This window comes from Lates calcarifer, linkage group LG7_1 (assembly GCF_001640805.2).
Source record: "Lates calcarifer isolate ASB-BC8 linkage group LG7_1, TLL_Latcal_v3, whole genome shotgun sequence".
Lineage (NCBI taxonomy): Eukaryota > Metazoa > Chordata > Actinopteri > Centropomidae > Lates > Lates calcarifer.
The window spans coordinates 10113665-10131164 of record NC_066839.1 but is presented as its reverse complement, the minus strand read 5'-3'; the positions used below and the strand labels follow the sequence as shown (position 1 = coordinate 10131164).

The window sequence follows — 17500 nt, the reverse complement described above, 5'->3', positions numbered from 1 at the left end:
GCTAATAACCTCCTAAACAAAGGTAACTCACAGATACCAGTATTGAAAAATTCCCTGAAAAAATTAAGCTCTACTCGCCAAAGGGCTGAATGCGCTATCCCATAACTCCCAAATAAAATAGCAAATGTCAAAGACAAGAACAAGAGTTTGTTTACTTGGTAATCAGGAAAACCAAGAAACCAAGAGCGAAAAAGTACTCATTTGAAAACTAGAGGTCAAACATTTTGATTGTGATATCTAACCAATAGAGATAAGTGTGTTGGTTCTCTGTATTGACTAATTGTCATTTAAGCAATATTGATGCAGCTGTACTATAAATACACATATATATAATTCCCAAAGGATAGCTTTGTATGCGTCGACTCCCTCCTGGCTACACACTGTTGTTTACTCTGACCATCACACGTCGAAAGCCTGGGTGATTACAGAGCTTTCCTGCAACATAAAGTCTATCTGCTGATAAACCACGCAGACATTAGCAGGTTTAGCTTGCTTGTCGGGGCCCTCCTGAAAGCCACTAATGGACGTGTGTGCACAAAATCCATCGCTGCTCTAAAACACAAACCCAACATACATACACACACACACACACACACACACACACACATAGGCATTACTAGCTCAATAAATGGGTTTACTGGAAATGGGAGAGACAAAGTGGGATGTGGAGAGAGAGACAGAGATGGGAAAGAGGCAGGGAGGACTCTCTCTCTTCATCTATATTTGCATCTACTAATATCAAAAGTAATTTATTACATATTTAATCTAATCCCAGGTGGTGTTTGTCAAATAGAAGGTGAGATTCTCAGTCCTCATCTCATAATAATCAAAAAGTCACTTTCTGCAATTGAGAACAGGAGAGCAGCTTAACTCTGAGCTGTATCATTGATTTAAGTGCTATTTCAAAGCACCTCTACTGCCAATAGGAAGTCCATCTGCTGGAGATTTACATGTAATGTTGATTCGGAGCAGAGTCCGGTCTTCATTTTCTTTTATTGTCCCTGCTCTAGCCCAATATGGTCTTGATGAATTCAGATGATCTGCATTTATGAATCTGTTGCCACATAATTCTCCTGCCTGTGACTCATCACTCAGGCTAGCTGCGGAGTAAGTGTGTGTGTGTGTGTGTGTGTGTGTGTGTGTGTGTGTACTTGTGCTTGAGTGAATAAATGTGTGTGTGCGCATGTGTGTATGTGAGACAGAGAGCAGAATGCATCATGGGCAGTGTGTGTCTGTGAATTAAATGAGTGTAAGCATGCGATGAAAGAAAATATCTGTGATTTGAGTGTGAGCCAGGTTACGGGGGGGGGGGGCGGTTGTATCTGCCTGCACCTGAGGCTCCAACTGCTAATGCTAACACTTGCTAAAAACCCATAGGACCCCGGTGGAGCTCAAGGACGGGGAGGTCGGACAGCTGGGCTCCATGCCCATGCCTGAGTCACCTGTCCTGGGGTAGCAATGAGCCAGGAGCAAAGGTGGATGGACTGTTGAGCCCAAAGGCCAAAGTATTTGCCAGACAAACAGCAGAAAAGACAAGGCATGACTACACATTGTCACCGCTTTAGGGCTGATTCTAAAGTGGGCTTTGGCTGAGCACACACAAACACACACACACACACACACACACACACACACACACAGTAGGAGCCAGTGCCACAGTAATGAGAGTAGGAGGACACTCCTCAGGAGAGAGGTGGGCCCTTCAGCCAATTCTCAGCTAGTGATTACACACAGAGAGACAGAGCAGAGCAAAAGAGTGGAGATGAAATGAGCCACCGGGGCCCCTCTGCATGCCTCAGTATAAACTAACCAGGCATGCTACTCACAAGTACTCTTTACCAGTAAACTACTCATGTCACAGCCATGCAAGCAAAAAAGTGAGAACAGCAGAGAGCAAGGACGCAAGCGCAGAGGAGGGTGAAAAGAAACTATCAAGACCTCACAAGGATTCAGTGAACCTCACATTTACACTTAAGGCATTTAGCTGACGTTTTTAATGGAACTGAGTGCATTAAAGTGTGTGGGATAAATGCACTGTAGAACCTTATACATAATCAAAGCCTTAGGGAACACTGTATAGATGTGAAATTTCTCTAATAGCGTACAACCTCATTAAACATTATTGTTTTGAATCAGGAAAGTGGGAGAAGAAAACAATTTGTGCACCAAATAATGGATGCAATTCTAAAAACAGTTCAAGTTAAATGGCTTCTGCTTGCAAAGACTGCAAAGCTCAGTATTATACATCAACATAATGAGTGCCGTTAAAGGGAGCATGCAAACACACATACACCAAAAAGCTCCCAACGAAGCACGATTAACAGGAAAAGACGACTAAAAGGTTATGACTCAGTAGATTCTATAAACTTCCCATCATTCATAGCATGGTGAGCTGGCACAGCGGTCACTCTGCTCTGTTCTGCCACTGTTAAGACATAGTGAGGACCGATATGATAGAGGTCAATATGTTTTAGAAGATAAGCTTGGCTTTGCAGCTTAATTGGACTGCCAAGGATAAAATACAGTCTGCATGTAATATAAGGCCTTTCTGTCAGTGAGACTGATGACAAGAAAAATTCTTGACTTGGTCGGTCACATTGGCTGGAAATTACTGATGGTCATTTTTTCCAGTTACTGGATAGTATGAATATAGTTTATAAAATATCATGTCAAATGTGATGCTTTTCATAACTGTCCTCAGGCTGTTTTCCTCACTCACAGTAATTACAGTGGCTAATTTAGTATTGATCAATACGGTTCTGCTCAAAGGGCCACCAGTTTATTCAAGTACTTAATATCCTAAATCAGACAATGGCAAGGTGGGCTGTTTTAGCACCAAGTGCTATTCTGAAAAAGCAAGAATGGCCAGACCCGAGAGGGTGAGCCCCGAGCAAATCCATCATCGAGAAGTCACAGTTCCAGTCTGGCGGCCAGTGAGCGCGCCCCAGGGAGGCAGGACAAGCCCGGCATTACTGATTCCCCCAAGGGGAGGCCAAACGAAGCCGGAATGACTGATGCAACCCAGGGGAGGGTAATCGAGTGTGGAATGACTGATGTCTCTCGCCGGTAGGGACACAATCCAGGAGGGGCTGGGCCACTGAGGATGCCGAACGGAGCCAAATGAGTGATTCTACACCAGAGCTGAAAAAGTTTACAATGAAAGAACAAGCGAGTGATGATTGAACAGACTGGCTACCAACCATGTGAAAGGCCACAGACAAAATCAGATTTCACTTGTTTTGCCCCGAGTTGGTAAAACAAGCAGGATCAATGGCATTTGGAAGATAAATAACTGAGAAATTGCAGGAAAATTATGAATCTCTAATGCTCTGTTTGCTGCTCTCCCTTACGCTTAATTTTTTTACCAAGTCTCATCCTTGTGCCATCTCTCTGTTGCTCTCTCTTCTAGAAACTAGAAGTGTAATAGACTTTACCCACGATCACTCCTTGGTAAAAATACAAAGAAAGATTGACCAACAACCAAATACACGCAGTAGAAAAAAGGGCGGAGCGCTAAAGAGCGATGGATTTATGGATTAAGGATGGATTAAGTTGAACCACCACATGTTTGTTGAGGCATGATTGAAAACTGGTCCAGTGAATTAGTCAGTCTCTCTCTCTCTCTCTCTCTCTCTCTAACTCTCTCTCTCTCTCTCTCTCTCTCTCTCCTCTCTCTCTCTCACTCTCTCACTCTCTCTCTCTCACTCTCTCTCTCACTCAGTGCGCAGTTTTGTAAAATCTCAACAGCTGGTCCCCTCTGCCCTCTGAGAGTGGGTCAATGTTGTGCAACACCAGAGAGACAGCAAAGAAGATCAGCAATCAATAATGATCAACAGGGGTACAAAATGACAGCCAGTCCACCACACACCAGTAGTCGTTTCCTCTAAGGTGAAATCAATACAGCTGACAAACAGCTCTAACAGGTTACAGAGTGATACATCTGAGTTTATTTTTTCATTTAACATCAAGATCAAAGTCTGTTCAGCAGAAGCGAGTGCAGCTGCGTGTGTGATTTCAGCATTTAAATGCCTTCACCATAACAAAGTCAGTTAATAACTTAAATCAAGAGGCTTAATTGTTAATTACAGCCATTATAGTACAAAGTCTCATCAATCCCTTGACCACCTAGGAAGTCGAGTCCCGTTTCACCAACACAGTGTATCCTGTCAGGATGATTCTCCCACACATAAACAACAAAAATACAGTATATGCACACTCGTCTATGCCTTGTTAGTTTGTTTATGCCTGCACCACTATAAAGTCAAACTCACTTCAAAACTGACGGCATACAGACAAAAAATATAAAGTGCACGCACACACAGGGGCGCACACGCACCACAACAGGGATACACAGTTGGAATCATTACTTGTTATGCAGAAAAAGTGCCAAAAGTCCTAAAGTCAGTGAGGTGTATACATATATAGATATATATACATCTTTTTAAACAGCATACTGTGGAGGTGACAGAGTCCCCAAGACAACATTGGTTGGAACAGAATGTGTTGACAACCAAATGACTCATGAATAAAAAGACCAAAAATAGATGAGGCAAAGATAGACAACTTGGTGAGCCGCTCCTTATTGATGAAAAGAAAGGACTTCTACAGTGAAAAAATACACACACCTAGCAAAAACTCCTTACAATCTCCTTACAGGCATACACATAATCATAAACAGCCTTTAAAATTGTAAAAATAGTCTCAAAAACAAATCCAAAAGCAAACTCCAGAACATACAACATGGTAAAAGTTTGGGAAGCTGAATCAAATCATTTTTTTAAAAATTGACCGCACACATGTTCAAGTTTAAAACAAATTTCCATCCAATTTAGGAAAAGAAAAAATAAAAATAAAAACAAAAACAAACTGTCCATCCTCCAGCCTGCTCTCTCTCTTGGGGTCCACATACCTTGCAGAGTTTCTGGTAGCGCGGCGAGGAGATGGCCATCCTCTGGAGCCTGTGTAGGAAGACCACCACTTTCTGGAGGGAGGTCCGGACCATGGCCATCATCTTAAGACTGCTACAAGTCTGCAGCAGCCTGCTCCTGGTCCGCATGCTAGCACTGCCCTACCCCGCTCATATTGTTCTCCCTCTCCCTCTCCCTAGGCAGCCGACCAGACCCCAGCCAAGCTGACGTGATGCGCACACACACACTCATGCACACACAGAGAGGGGGAAAAAAACACGCGCACACACACTCGCAAGCGTACTCAGCTCAGCATGCCCCCATGTTTCGTCACATATACACACACACACACACACACTATACACAGGGAGCGCAGCCTCAGTTTGCGCGCGCCCTCTCTCTCTCTTTCACTGACTCTCTCTCTCTCTCTCTCTCTTTATAAACAGATACTCTGACACAGCTCTCAGCATGCACACACACACGCTCACACACACATGTGATGATGCAGGAGAGCAGGGCGAGACGAGACACTCACTTTCTCCTCCACGCGGACATTCACACGCGCACCCCGACCGCAGAGCCAGAAGAGAATCAAGCAAATCACTTGTGACGGCACCCTGCAGAGTCAGAGGAGGGTGACGGAGAAAAAGGAAATGAAGAAGAAGATGAGGAAGAAGAAGAAGGAAAAAAAATCAACAGGGAGAGAAGAGTGGAAAGTGCCGGCAAGCTGAGAGCGGAGGAGAGAAGAAGGCACGAGTTGCACTGGACGAGAAGAGAAGCTGGTCGTACGCGGCTCACTTTTTACTGCCACTGATCCAGAGAGAGAAAGAGAGAGAACGAGTAAGAGAAAGAAAGGGAGAGAGAGAGGGGAAGGGGGAGAGAAACAGTAGTCCCTTTGGACCACAGAAAGAGAGAGGGAGAAAGAGCAGAATAAAAGAAGAAGAGAGACGGATCAAAAGCGGCAGTGTAAGGGATGAAAAACACTGTCTCCCCGTAAAGGGAGAATGAAATTACGCAAGGCAACCAACAGATCAATGAGCGAGGGACAGAGATGGACAAAGAGAGAACACAAAGGGGGGGGGGGGGGGAGTGTGTGTGTGTGTGTGTGTGTGTGTGCAACAGTGAAAGAGAGAGAGACTGAGCGAGAACTCAGGGCACAAATGAGATGCACACACACAATAGAGTTATGGAGAGGGGGGAGTCATTTCAGGCATCCAGGGATCCTGGAAGTAAAAGTCCCATTCATTTTCTCCATTGGCAACGTTAGCGACTGACAGTTGGAGCATTTCCATGGCCTGGATGTGCATGAAACCCTCCTGGTTGAAACAGGAGTGCAAAAAATGAATAACTGTATTTGACAGTATATCTATTCCTTTGACTAAAAGTCAAAACTACAAGCCTGTGTGCATAAAACCTATGTGGACACATTAGCAAAGAACATGTCTGCCCAATTTTTTTGTAACAGCAAAGCATTTTGGAGACTGTGCTTGTGTAGTCTTTCACTAAACCTAACCAAGCAGTTTTTGGGGCTAAACATAACACAATTGTGACTGTTTCACAAGCATATTCCCACATTTATTACTGTAACCATGACAATGAATGTCTGGCACATCTGTGGCGCTATTTCAGGTGACATGCTCATGGATCATATCAGAGAGCAGGGACAAACAACCCATATGGCCATATGGACTTTGATTCGTATCTCACTGTCTTCAGCAAACTTGTGTTAGCCATGCCTGTTGTCTCAGACACTTGAGGTACCTCTGTGACAACTGAAAAAACTTAATTCCGCAAGGAATACTGTGAGATGCATTTGAAATGTACAAAACACTTTATCAAGGGGTTGAGTTCATTTTTTTATTTTTGGTAGCCTAGAGGTTAAGGCATCGACCATGAGCCGCATCCCTTTGAGAACTTTTGTTGTCATCATCCATATCTCTCCCCACATTTCTTGTCTTCTCTCTACTGTTAATTACATAATAAAGGCATAAAACGCCCACAAAAATAATCATGTTTTTTTTTTTCATCAAATTAGTTTAAATATTTTCAATTGATGGCTGTAACATGAAACTACAGAATCATTTAAAACTCCATGTTTAGGATCTATGTTTAGAAACACAGGGGGTACCATTGAAGTAGAATTTAGAGGAATTTAAAGTGGAAAAAAAATATTTCCAAACCAGCATCTCCACCTACTTTGCAACTATACAGTGCGTGTGTGTGGGAGAGAGTGAGAGCACGTACACTTGTTGTTATGTGTCATGTCGCAGCTTTCAAAAGCTTAACTGAAAAGAAAAGAAGGAGACCTTACTGGAATGGAGCTGATAAAAGACAAGGAAAGGGAAAAGTGGGAGGAAAGTAGAGCAGGAGGAGAGAAGGTAGGTGGGTAAGGTCAAGAGAAGATAAAAGGCGCAGAAAACAGGTAAATCTTAAAAGAATTAATCTGTTGGTGGCACACAAGCACTGCACAGATGACATCAAGAGACAAAATGATACAAGAAGAATAAAGAGAGTCAGCTAAACACAGAGATTGGTGCACAATCAGCAGAGATTATCATAAAGCAGCCGCTCAGCTCCTGCAGAGCCACTGACCACACAGTATTACACACAGGTGAGTATTCATGTTCTCTATGACTCTCTCTATCCCTGTTGGACTTTTATTTGAAGTACTGCTGAAAAACACTCTTTTCTCCCAAACAGAAAGACAAGAGGCGTTTATTTGAAGTGAGGATGAAAACCTCTGCACCACCTAAGAGCAGCACGCTTTGCACCGACGGTTCCCCTGTAACCGTGACTCATACATTTAAAATGAGCACAAACTGACACACATACACAAACGGTGTATTCAGTGTAGCGTTACAGGATGCATGACAGCACTTGGTCCCTGCATCTAGTATCAGGTTATGCAGACTGAAGGGAGATTCCAAGGCACAGAGGAGAAATGCACTCAAATAAACAAACATAGATAAATTCCTTTTTCACCAACATGCAGCTTACCTCCACAGCCTAGCTCAAATAATCATCATTTACCGACAGGCTCGTGCACTAACACAAACACACGACACACATACACACAGTCACTGAGAGAGGGGATCACAATGAGCTTACTGAAGAGCTCTGTTTAGAGAAGGTTTAACTGGATACAGCGTCCATTTCAAGTCATTCCAACAGAGAATCGACTCTGCTTCACAGGGAATTACAAGGGCGACTGAGTGTTTTGTTGGCTTTGTGTTAATGGCAGTACGGGTCTCAGCTAAGAGGTTGTAGGAGGCATGTATGTCTCTGCTACTCACATTGCTATGGTCAACACACACACACGCACACACACACACACACACACACACAAACCTTATATGTACAATGTACTGTAAATGGGTAAGGCAATATAAAACTACAATGGCCATAATAGGAGATTATATCTATCATCACCTTGTAACTCCAGTGCCAAAATTTACTTACAACCGCCTATAAGAAAACACACATTAATTGAATAGTTAAACATTTTGGGAAGTTTGGGAAAAACTGAAATTGGTTACTCCGGTGGATCATTATGGCAAAATGTGTCAGAGCCTCAGTTGAGTTTTGATCATATAGCTTTCAGCCTCTACATTTTCAGGAAATTTCAGTTAATGTGCCACATTTGTATTTGTCAGTACCCCTGACCAATCAAGTGAGGGCATAATATCAAACCAGCAGTCAGAATGACAGTGGCCTGTGGCCAAAAACTGTGATTAAAGTAACTCGATACAGAACAGCGGCAGAGCAGTCACTGTGAGTTAATAAAATTGTTGGGGGGACAACTGTCGATGTCGACATGCGTCCTCTATGGCTCAAATTCTGGCTCTGTTTCATTAACCCACTTTCTAAACTTGAGTGCCATCCATCAATCTTGACTCCAGCTGAGACAGAGAGATAAAAATGAGAGAAAAAAGAGGATGAACTAGAGTCAGTGGGCAATAACAAATTCAGAGAGAGATCCACTGATATCCTTGTATGCCAGTATTTCTTGATATTTCAGCCTCAATACTTACTACTTAAATTTCAGTTACTTTTACCACATTTACCACACACAGGACCTCTGAGATGACTTCGACAGACTTTTTCGGAGTAAAGTCTAACAGTATACAGTTTGTGTCCTTTTGAAAGGGTTTATAATGATGGATTATGTTTGATACAATAAATGTGGAAAGCGATATAATATCCATTTCTTCCCAATTATCAGAGTCACATTAGGCAGAAACCAAATCCAGCCAGGCCTAAAAAATGAGCTGCAAAAGTCTTTAAGGCTCACGTTCACACCCAATTAATGAATTCTCAGAAATCTTTGAGGCCATTCATGCAGTGATTCACTTTTCAGTCATTTTTCTCTATAACCTTGGCCCTGTTTTTAAATAATTTGACAATGCGAATGGGAGTGATGGCACTGTGGCATTCAAGACAACGAAACCAACAATGTTATTATTGGACTAAAGCTTTCAGTTCTGAAAGATGTGACATTGCAGCATTTTCTCAAGGACAAGGACTTTATCCAAAAAGCAACAGGAAGCTTGGATACACTCACATATACCAAATTGTCAAAAAATCTGAGGTTTTGCAAATGAAAGTTCCTCAGTGTACAATCCAAGAAAGAGGAGGACAACTTCAGTGAGCTGCTAAAAAAAGAAAGATTATTGTCTGTTGATGATGATTATCTGTTGAAAGGGTGAGGTGAAGTGATTTGGGGATTAAAATGTTACATAAAGCATAAGATGATATGCGTCAACAGATCCCAGGGGGAAGGTCTGGGTAAATGACAAGTTAGTGAGAGGAAGCACAAATACACAAAAACGCACACACACTCTGAATCCTAAGTAGCACAGGACAAGGCGATCAATGAGTCGCACTCAATGCATACAAGCACTCACATGCCCTCTGTATGCCCTCTCATTCACACACCTTTAACCAGCCGCATACACGTGGATGCACCCACACACACATACACACACAGCCCAGCCCAGCCTCAGTTCACTTGGTGAAGGATGCATTAATGAAGGATGACACTGAGATAATAGGCTAGCACCTGTGCATAGATTCACAGTTTCTCTATCAATTTACAGTCCTACCTCTAGTTGTTGCTTCAGCTCCTTTGCATGGGCGGAGTCCTGCGACAGGTCTTCCCTCTGGGAGGCGTCAGCCAGGACGTTGACTGTAGTCTCCGCCTCCTGGAGCCATTTGAGGAAGGACTCCAGCTCCCTGAGAGACATCTGCAGACCCTTCAGTTCACTGTCCAGCTGAGCATAACGGTCACTTGCCCTGCCAATCGATATTGATGAGTCAAATACGTGACTACACATGAGAAAACACACAATTTATAAACATATAACTACTGTAGCAGTCAGTACATTATTAAACACTGCCTGAAACATCAGCCACATATGAGCATACAGACAGCTAGACAGGCCAGTTTGTGCGCACCTATTGTTGATGCTGTTCCAGGCGGCATTGTGTTTGTCTGTGACCTCCTTGATTCTCCTGGTGTCGTCAGTGGAATACTCCCGCAGAAGATGAGCGGACAGTTCGTTGAAGGCTGCCACTGCACCCTGGCCTCGGCCCAGGTCTTGGAGGAACGCCTGTAAAGCAATCAACTCGGTGACATTAGGGTCATAATGACACTGAAAATGTGACAGATGTGACTCAAACATTATGAGTCACTGTGAAGGGCCCTGTTAGCATTACTTAAATTATTCATTTGCCTGCATTGTTTTCTATACACTCTTGAGGCTTTGGCATCTGCTTTTAGTAAGACAAATTGATATGCTAGAATACTAATGACATATTCTCTAAACACAATAAAATTAAATCAAACTTCAGGCAGTAAAAACACAAAAGAAATTAGTTATTCTACTGCCCAGCCATTTGATATTGTTTGTTTAACCTCTACTTAATCAAGCAGGTTACATAAGACGCAAATGTTATTCATAAAGCCAGATTATTACTCTAAATTTAGCATTAGCAAATAAATCATCCATATATGACCCCAAAGCACATATTCTACCAACAAAAAGGTACACTTCACCTTTTTAAATGGACGATTACTCATCGTTACAAGACCACACAAACCAGGAGTGGGTAGCTGTGTATCTAATTGTGCTGGATTGTGTTAAGCTTAGTTGCCCTCTAGTGTTTGATTCCTGTAATGCCTCATGAGGCAGACTTTGTTTCTAGATACCCTCGCCCAAGTCATCATCTCAAATTAAAGTGATGGATGATGTGGGTGTACGAATGTTATTAAGGTTCAAAGTGATACTGCAGAGAGGTGATTCATTCATTCCCACCTTGTACAGACTTATACGGATGTGTAAAGGACCTCTAATACTTTATGAAGTAAAGTTTGGTTTAGTCTAATATTTTTCTCTCAATTTGGAAAGTGAGGAGACAAATTCCTTTGAGTAAATTTCTCATCTAGCGTAATGACAAGGATACGGACTCACAGCAAATGACCTCAGGAAGGACAGGCATTAGACACCCTGAGGACATCGAGAGAAAGTTTAGCGGTGAAACTTTTTCCTAACCTTGTTGTCAGCAAGCTGTTTAGTCAGGGGATCTCTGGACTGCTGAAGAAGGTTGTGGAAACGTCCTTCGTTGTGCCCAATAAGGGCCTTCACCTCCTTCCTCTGTTCCTCCCACTGGTTGCTGTGGCCAGTCATGTTATCCAGCTGCTGGAGCCGTGCCTCGACACCATGCTGAGTGCTGTCCCACTGGCTGCGTACCCTCTCCACTAGAGAGACAGAGACAGATGCATATTCAACGGGGTGGGGGACAAAAGTGAAACTGACTTGATGATCACAGTTCTGTGATCGTCCTGCTCTGTACATACATTTCTCAGTAATGGATGTGCGAACGTCCACATTAGAGGTCTTGTTTTTGATGTTCTGTGCCAGGGTGAAAATGTCCTCTAGCTGGGGATGACGCTGCTCCAGGTCATTCTTTGTCACCTGCCAGGGATGAGGCACATGGAAAAATACACAAGAACACACAAACACATTCACACAAAATGTAGAGTACACATGATCATATTCAGCAGTTAAACTTTACCCAAAAAAACACCTTGCTCCACTGAAAAATATTTATCACACAAACGGCTCCCCCATTTCCCTCCCTTCCTCCTTTCCTCTCCTCAATTCTCACCTGAAGACGTCCCATGGTGGTCCTGATCTCCTCCGTGTCCCCCACAGTGACAATATTAGACTTGAGCATCTGTGTGATGAGGAGGAGCCAGTCTGCCAGTTCGGTGGCTGTCTGGTTGAGGTCAGTGGGCGCCACGGTGTCGGGCGTGTGCGGGGTTTGGTGGCGGGGGTCCTCGCTCACCAGACTGGCCATCTGCACGGCTGAGGGGACCGCAGACACTGGAACAAGGGGCGGAGAAAATGCGAGGAGCTCAAGGGAAGTAATGTTGACATATAGAGCTTCTTTAAAAGGAAATGATGCAATGAACATTAAAGATGTTCGAGTGAGAGAGGAGGTGCTGTCAAATGGCTCTCAGAGGATGGTGGCATCACACTAAATCATGATGAATGAGGCATCGGGATTTGTTTTACTGTTGCACAACTAGGACTTGTTGCTCATGTCTTTTTTATTATTTCATCATGCATTTTCATGCTCCAGATTAAGTTGAGCCAATTAAAAATTTCAAATTTGCCACCTGGGTACTTATTACCTCTAATACAAGCGCATGTTTACATGTTTAATGATACATAAGACTCAAATGTCTTTTTATTTCTCTCTTATCAAAGGCTAAATACATGGGACTGTATTGAGTCTTTTCATCCCCTCGATGCCATTGATGTATTATAAAGACAGAACTAGTGATGCAGAAATGAGAGAAATCACGAATTTTAAAAAGTGAGTTTCATCTTCTTTACCAAGCTGCTGGTGCTGAACGACAAGTTGGTGCTGTGTCCATGGAGAGACGGGTGGCTGGAGAGATTCCCTCAGTCGTCCATCCAGGGCTTTCCAATCACCTGCCAGCTGCTCTACCTTACTCTATACACACAAGGGCACAGAGGGACATGCGTATTATTAATGATCAGGAACAAAATGTTTGCCACACGGAAACAGAGTGTATCCAGATTTTAATAAAACAGCTAATTAAACCTTAATAAATTATAGGAAACTAAATTACCCAAAGTGGGGTAGTGGCACTTTAACAATGCAATATGGTATAATTATATGCTACAATTAGAAGTGGTTCTTTACTAAATGATATCACTATGGAAACTGGGACCTTTTCCTGAGGCAGAAGCTGCTGTCGTCTCTGTAGCTCTATAGAATGAGCTAAGAGTTCCTCCAGGTCCTTCTTCCTGTCTTTCATGGAGGCCTCCAGAGCCTGTGACAGGTAAGAGTTGATTTTAGTTTGTGTGAATGGTAAGTGGACATTCAGTGAGGTTAAGTGTGTTATGTATTCTGGGTATGATCTACCTGTGCTTGTACAGGGTTCAGGCCTCTGGTCATGATTGTCTGGTGCGTAACGACAACCCAGTCAGTGAGTCTGTCCATCCTGTCCTGGAACTGTGCGTGACTTTGCAGGTTTGCCTCCACCTCGCCCACCTTGTCCAACAACTCATGGGTCACCTGCAGGGTAAATGCAGAATAAAGAATGAGTAAACTAGGGATGAAGAAAAAGACAAGAGGACGGTAGAGATAAACTATTAAAAAGGTAATTGGAATAGTTGGAATGTGAACAGGGATCCAGTGTCGGTACATCTCTTACCTTGCTCCAGCTGAGGTTGATGGCTCTCAGTTTGCCAACATGCTGGTCTCTGCTCTGAGGGCTCACACTGGGACTGGCAAGGGTCTGAGGAGCGTGCTTGTTCAGCCAACCGAGACGTTCATTCTGTGCATCCATTTCCTCAGCGAGGGCCTGCAAGGAAAAGAATGCACTGGACCTTAATTTCACAAAGAATCACTGAGAAAAGAAGAGAAAAGAAATCAAGAAGTACTTCTGTGAGGGTAAGCAGCAGAACAGCTGCTCTGCTTAGCCACACAACGTCATTCATTGTACTTTTCACAATGTGTCTCCATGGGGGCAAAAGTCTGGCTGAGCTTGTTGTCAAGAAGGAATAAAGACAGAAAACACTGAGTGAATTTATTTGTTTCAACAAAGCTGGATTGCTCAAAACAAGAATTGTCAGAGTTAAGTTTTCTGTGTATGTTTGCAGACTTTGGCAGGTTTTTTTAAGACTGAGACACAGAGAGCAACTTGTAGATACAGTAAAGCAACTGGGGAAAAAGAACAAGGGGAAACACCAACACAGTCAGAGCTGACCATAAAAATAGCTGAATCTGCCAGCTCTAAAGCAGGAAGAGAGATCTCTGCGCTCTCATGAATCACACTATCTTTGGAAAGTTTTGGGCCTCGCTATACCTTAAGTTCTTTGAGGTTTTTGTCAGTGGCAGTGACAGGTAGGGAGCTGACAGCGTTTTCCGCCTGCTGCAGCCATACAGCCAACTCCTCGCGTTTTCTCACCAAGTCTGACAGGGCCGGGTCTTCTCCAGCCAGCCTGCACACACACACACATACACACATACATGTATTACATACTCAGATGAGGATCTCCATTTCCCGCTGGTTGCAGGCCTACTCCCAGAATTTCCATTTAAATTACTGTTATAAACTGATTTACCACACTGATATCACTAACCTGCCAAATACTGATAAAGAAACAAAGTCTGTCAGTGATGGAGAGCGAGCACTAACCTCCGTGCTACATTCTACTGTAAAACTAAGATGTTTTATTATCAAGACACACCAAAAAATATGTATGGTGTCAAAATCCAAATCTGACTACATCCCCTTAATGTTTTAGGTCCATACGGTCTCATTTTTATGGCACTGCATCCTGTGTTTCCATGGATACACTACCTGCGCTGTCTGTCCAGGACCTGACAGCTGACAGCTCTCCAACGCTGGCCCAGAGTGTCTAGCTTCTCCTCAAGCAGTGGTCCATCAAGAGATGACAGCTGCCCAATTATCTGCTCCCCAGTTTGGGTTAGTATGGCCAGGACAGGTTGGTGACTGGCAAGGCCTTCTTCCAGCTCCTAAAATGTGTATAAAGGAATGAAAGAGTATGACACAAAGAGAGAGTGAGAAGAAGAAAAGAAAAAAAAGTTGGAAACGGGGATCAATCAAACAGAATAAGCCGATTGACTCAGGGCCAAATCCCCTGCTCAAGCCCATCTCTCCAGGCAAATCTCTGATTGACACATAGGCATGATTCGTGGCAAATCAAGATTTAAGCTGCCAAATCTCTAGTTCACACCATGAGAGATTTAACTTGCCGAGACAGACCTGCTAAGTCGGGTGAGTGATTGTAATGTCCGCTGAAGGGTGAGTCAGCTAATTGATCTCTCAATTCCCATCCACCTGATCCCTTGTCTCATTCTCAGTAACTGTGAGAACATGTAAAAGAGCAAGACAGACGGAGCGCAGCTCAAGCTTTGCAAATCCCACTGATAAAAGGTGTTAATGGCAGTGGTGCTGTCAACGATAATGCTGCGGCTTTAGAGAATTTAATTCCCCCTTGGAAATGAAATTGCCGCTTTAGTAATCAAACAAAGCAAAATTAGAGGCCCTTTCTCATCTTACTCTTCAGTTCACTTCTCTCATCTCTCGCTCTGCATAATGTTAGGTGTTAGGTGTGCAGTGTGTTTGTTTATCAGGTATAGTATAGCACTACTCTTTCCCTTAGAGGAACAAAATGCAATTATCTCCTGGCTAACATTTCCAACCATCCAGCTACTAATATCTCAAACATATTATTGTGGCATCCTGGGAGGGTAATAATCTTGCTTATATACATATGGAATATTATTACTATATTTGAGTAATTACGGGTTTATCCAGAGAAATGTGGTATGCCTTGGGTACATTGACACTGTCAAAAATGATCCACAAATACAAAAGTATCTGATGTGATGAAAATGGATATATTAAAGAATAAACCATGGGAAATACCCCAGTATGCATGTGAAATCTGGCAGTCACACACATTCGAACAAAACGTCCATTAAGACCTCCAGATGCCCCATCACCCTCCACTGACCTCTTGGTGTTGTCGTGCAGAATCCAGGTCCAGCTGTCCATTAGGGCCAACGCTCTCAGACAGCAGCGCCTCTGTGTCTGTCAGCCACTGACTCAGGTCATTCATGTCACAGTGGAACTGCCCCCACTCTTCTATGGCACGGTCAAAACTCCTGCAGCAAACACAAAGCATGTTGTTGTCAAACCTAAACCTGAGTTCATATTTTAGTCAAGTTAATATGAACAGGGATAAAACTGTGGAAATTCTACAGATTTTGATAAGGAAAAATGGAAGAGTTGACCTCTATTAAACACTAGAAAATGCCATTACCATCAGGAACCCCTGACAACACTGGAAAGTTCACAGCGACGCGAGTGAATAAATCAGCAAAGACCACACAGCTGATTACTTAAAATGCCTAATACAAAAAACAGATCTTTATCACTTTGATGGTCTGCATGAGGGCTATTTCCTCTTACAGCGTCGCTTGGAGCAGAACAAATCTGATTAGAGAGACAAGGTGAGGAAATGAGTTTTGGATGAGTAATTTCACAAAATATACTCCATTCTTTGATTTTTAATGATGCCTTGAGGTTATTGTGATTACAGACAGAGAGCTTCTGCATTTGTCCACAATCTTTAAAATTAGCTTACTAGTTTATTCTAGCATGTGCACATACTGCACTCAGCAAATGTAGACTGTTTATGCCCAAGGAACAGTGTTGATGGGAGTCAAGGTCACCCACTGTGAGTATGTGTGTATGTGTGTATGAGGGAGTGAATGAGTGAGTGAGTGAGTGAATAGGCATGAGATTGTTTATGCCCAAGGAATTGTTTTGATAGTAATCAAGGTCAATGTGTGTGTAGGTGCATGCATGTGTTGAAGTGTGTGCTCTAGTCTATCTCTTTATCTGTTCCTGCTGTCTCCTGACTAGCGGACAGCTGGCATTTAATGTCCCTGCAGCTTCAACCAAATATCCTGACAAAAAATTCACACACATTCACGTCTGAAAATAGCGGCTTGTTCACTTCTCTCCCGTCACAACATTTTCTGTGAATGATTTGCTCACCTTTGATTCAAAGCCTGAAAGAGTATAAGTGCAGTGTAATCTGTTATACTGGTTGTGTGTGAGGCCGGTGCACGCACCCCTTGCGGTGGTTGTACATGCGGTTGAGGCGGTCCCACTCGGCGTTGAGCTGCGTGAGGGCGTCTCCGATCTGGTTCACCTCGGCGGGCGAAGCGTCCCGAATGGCGTCAGGTTGGCGCTCATGGATCCCCGTAACCTGCTCGCCCAGATGCTCGAGATTTTCTTTGATATTCTGTGGAAAGACAAATGAGGGATAAAGGGAAAAAAGGGGCAGCAAAATGACTGGATTGAAACAGTGGCTTTAAGTCCATGGAACAAGCACGCTAACAGAAGAAAATCACATCACTTTTATTTGTGGCAGTTGGTTATCTGACACAAACTGACTTTAATATTTTGCTGATTAGTTCTTGACAGGACAGGTTTAATAAAAATTTCAAAAAAGGAG

At 43.2% G+C, this 17500-nt stretch overlaps 1 protein-coding gene across 1 annotated transcript in view; it reads right to left on the bottom strand.

Moving 5' to 3' along the window:
- LOC108880895 (dystrophin-like) overlaps positions 1-17500 on the bottom strand; it is a 169394-nt gene that overhangs the window by 101141 nt on the left and 50753 nt on the right. Inside the window, 13 exon segments of the mRNA XM_018672611.2 lie at positions 10010-10199; positions 10362-10516; positions 11459-11664; positions 11764-11881; positions 12075-12292; positions 12809-12929; positions 13171-13272; positions 13365-13517; positions 13657-13806; positions 14311-14446; positions 14809-14984; positions 15989-16139; positions 17115-17287. Coding sequence (XP_018528127.1) covers positions 10010-10199; positions 10362-10516; positions 11459-11664; positions 11764-11881; positions 12075-12292; positions 12809-12929; positions 13171-13272; positions 13365-13517; positions 13657-13806; positions 14311-14446; positions 14809-14984; positions 15989-16139; positions 17115-17287 — 2049 coding nt within the window.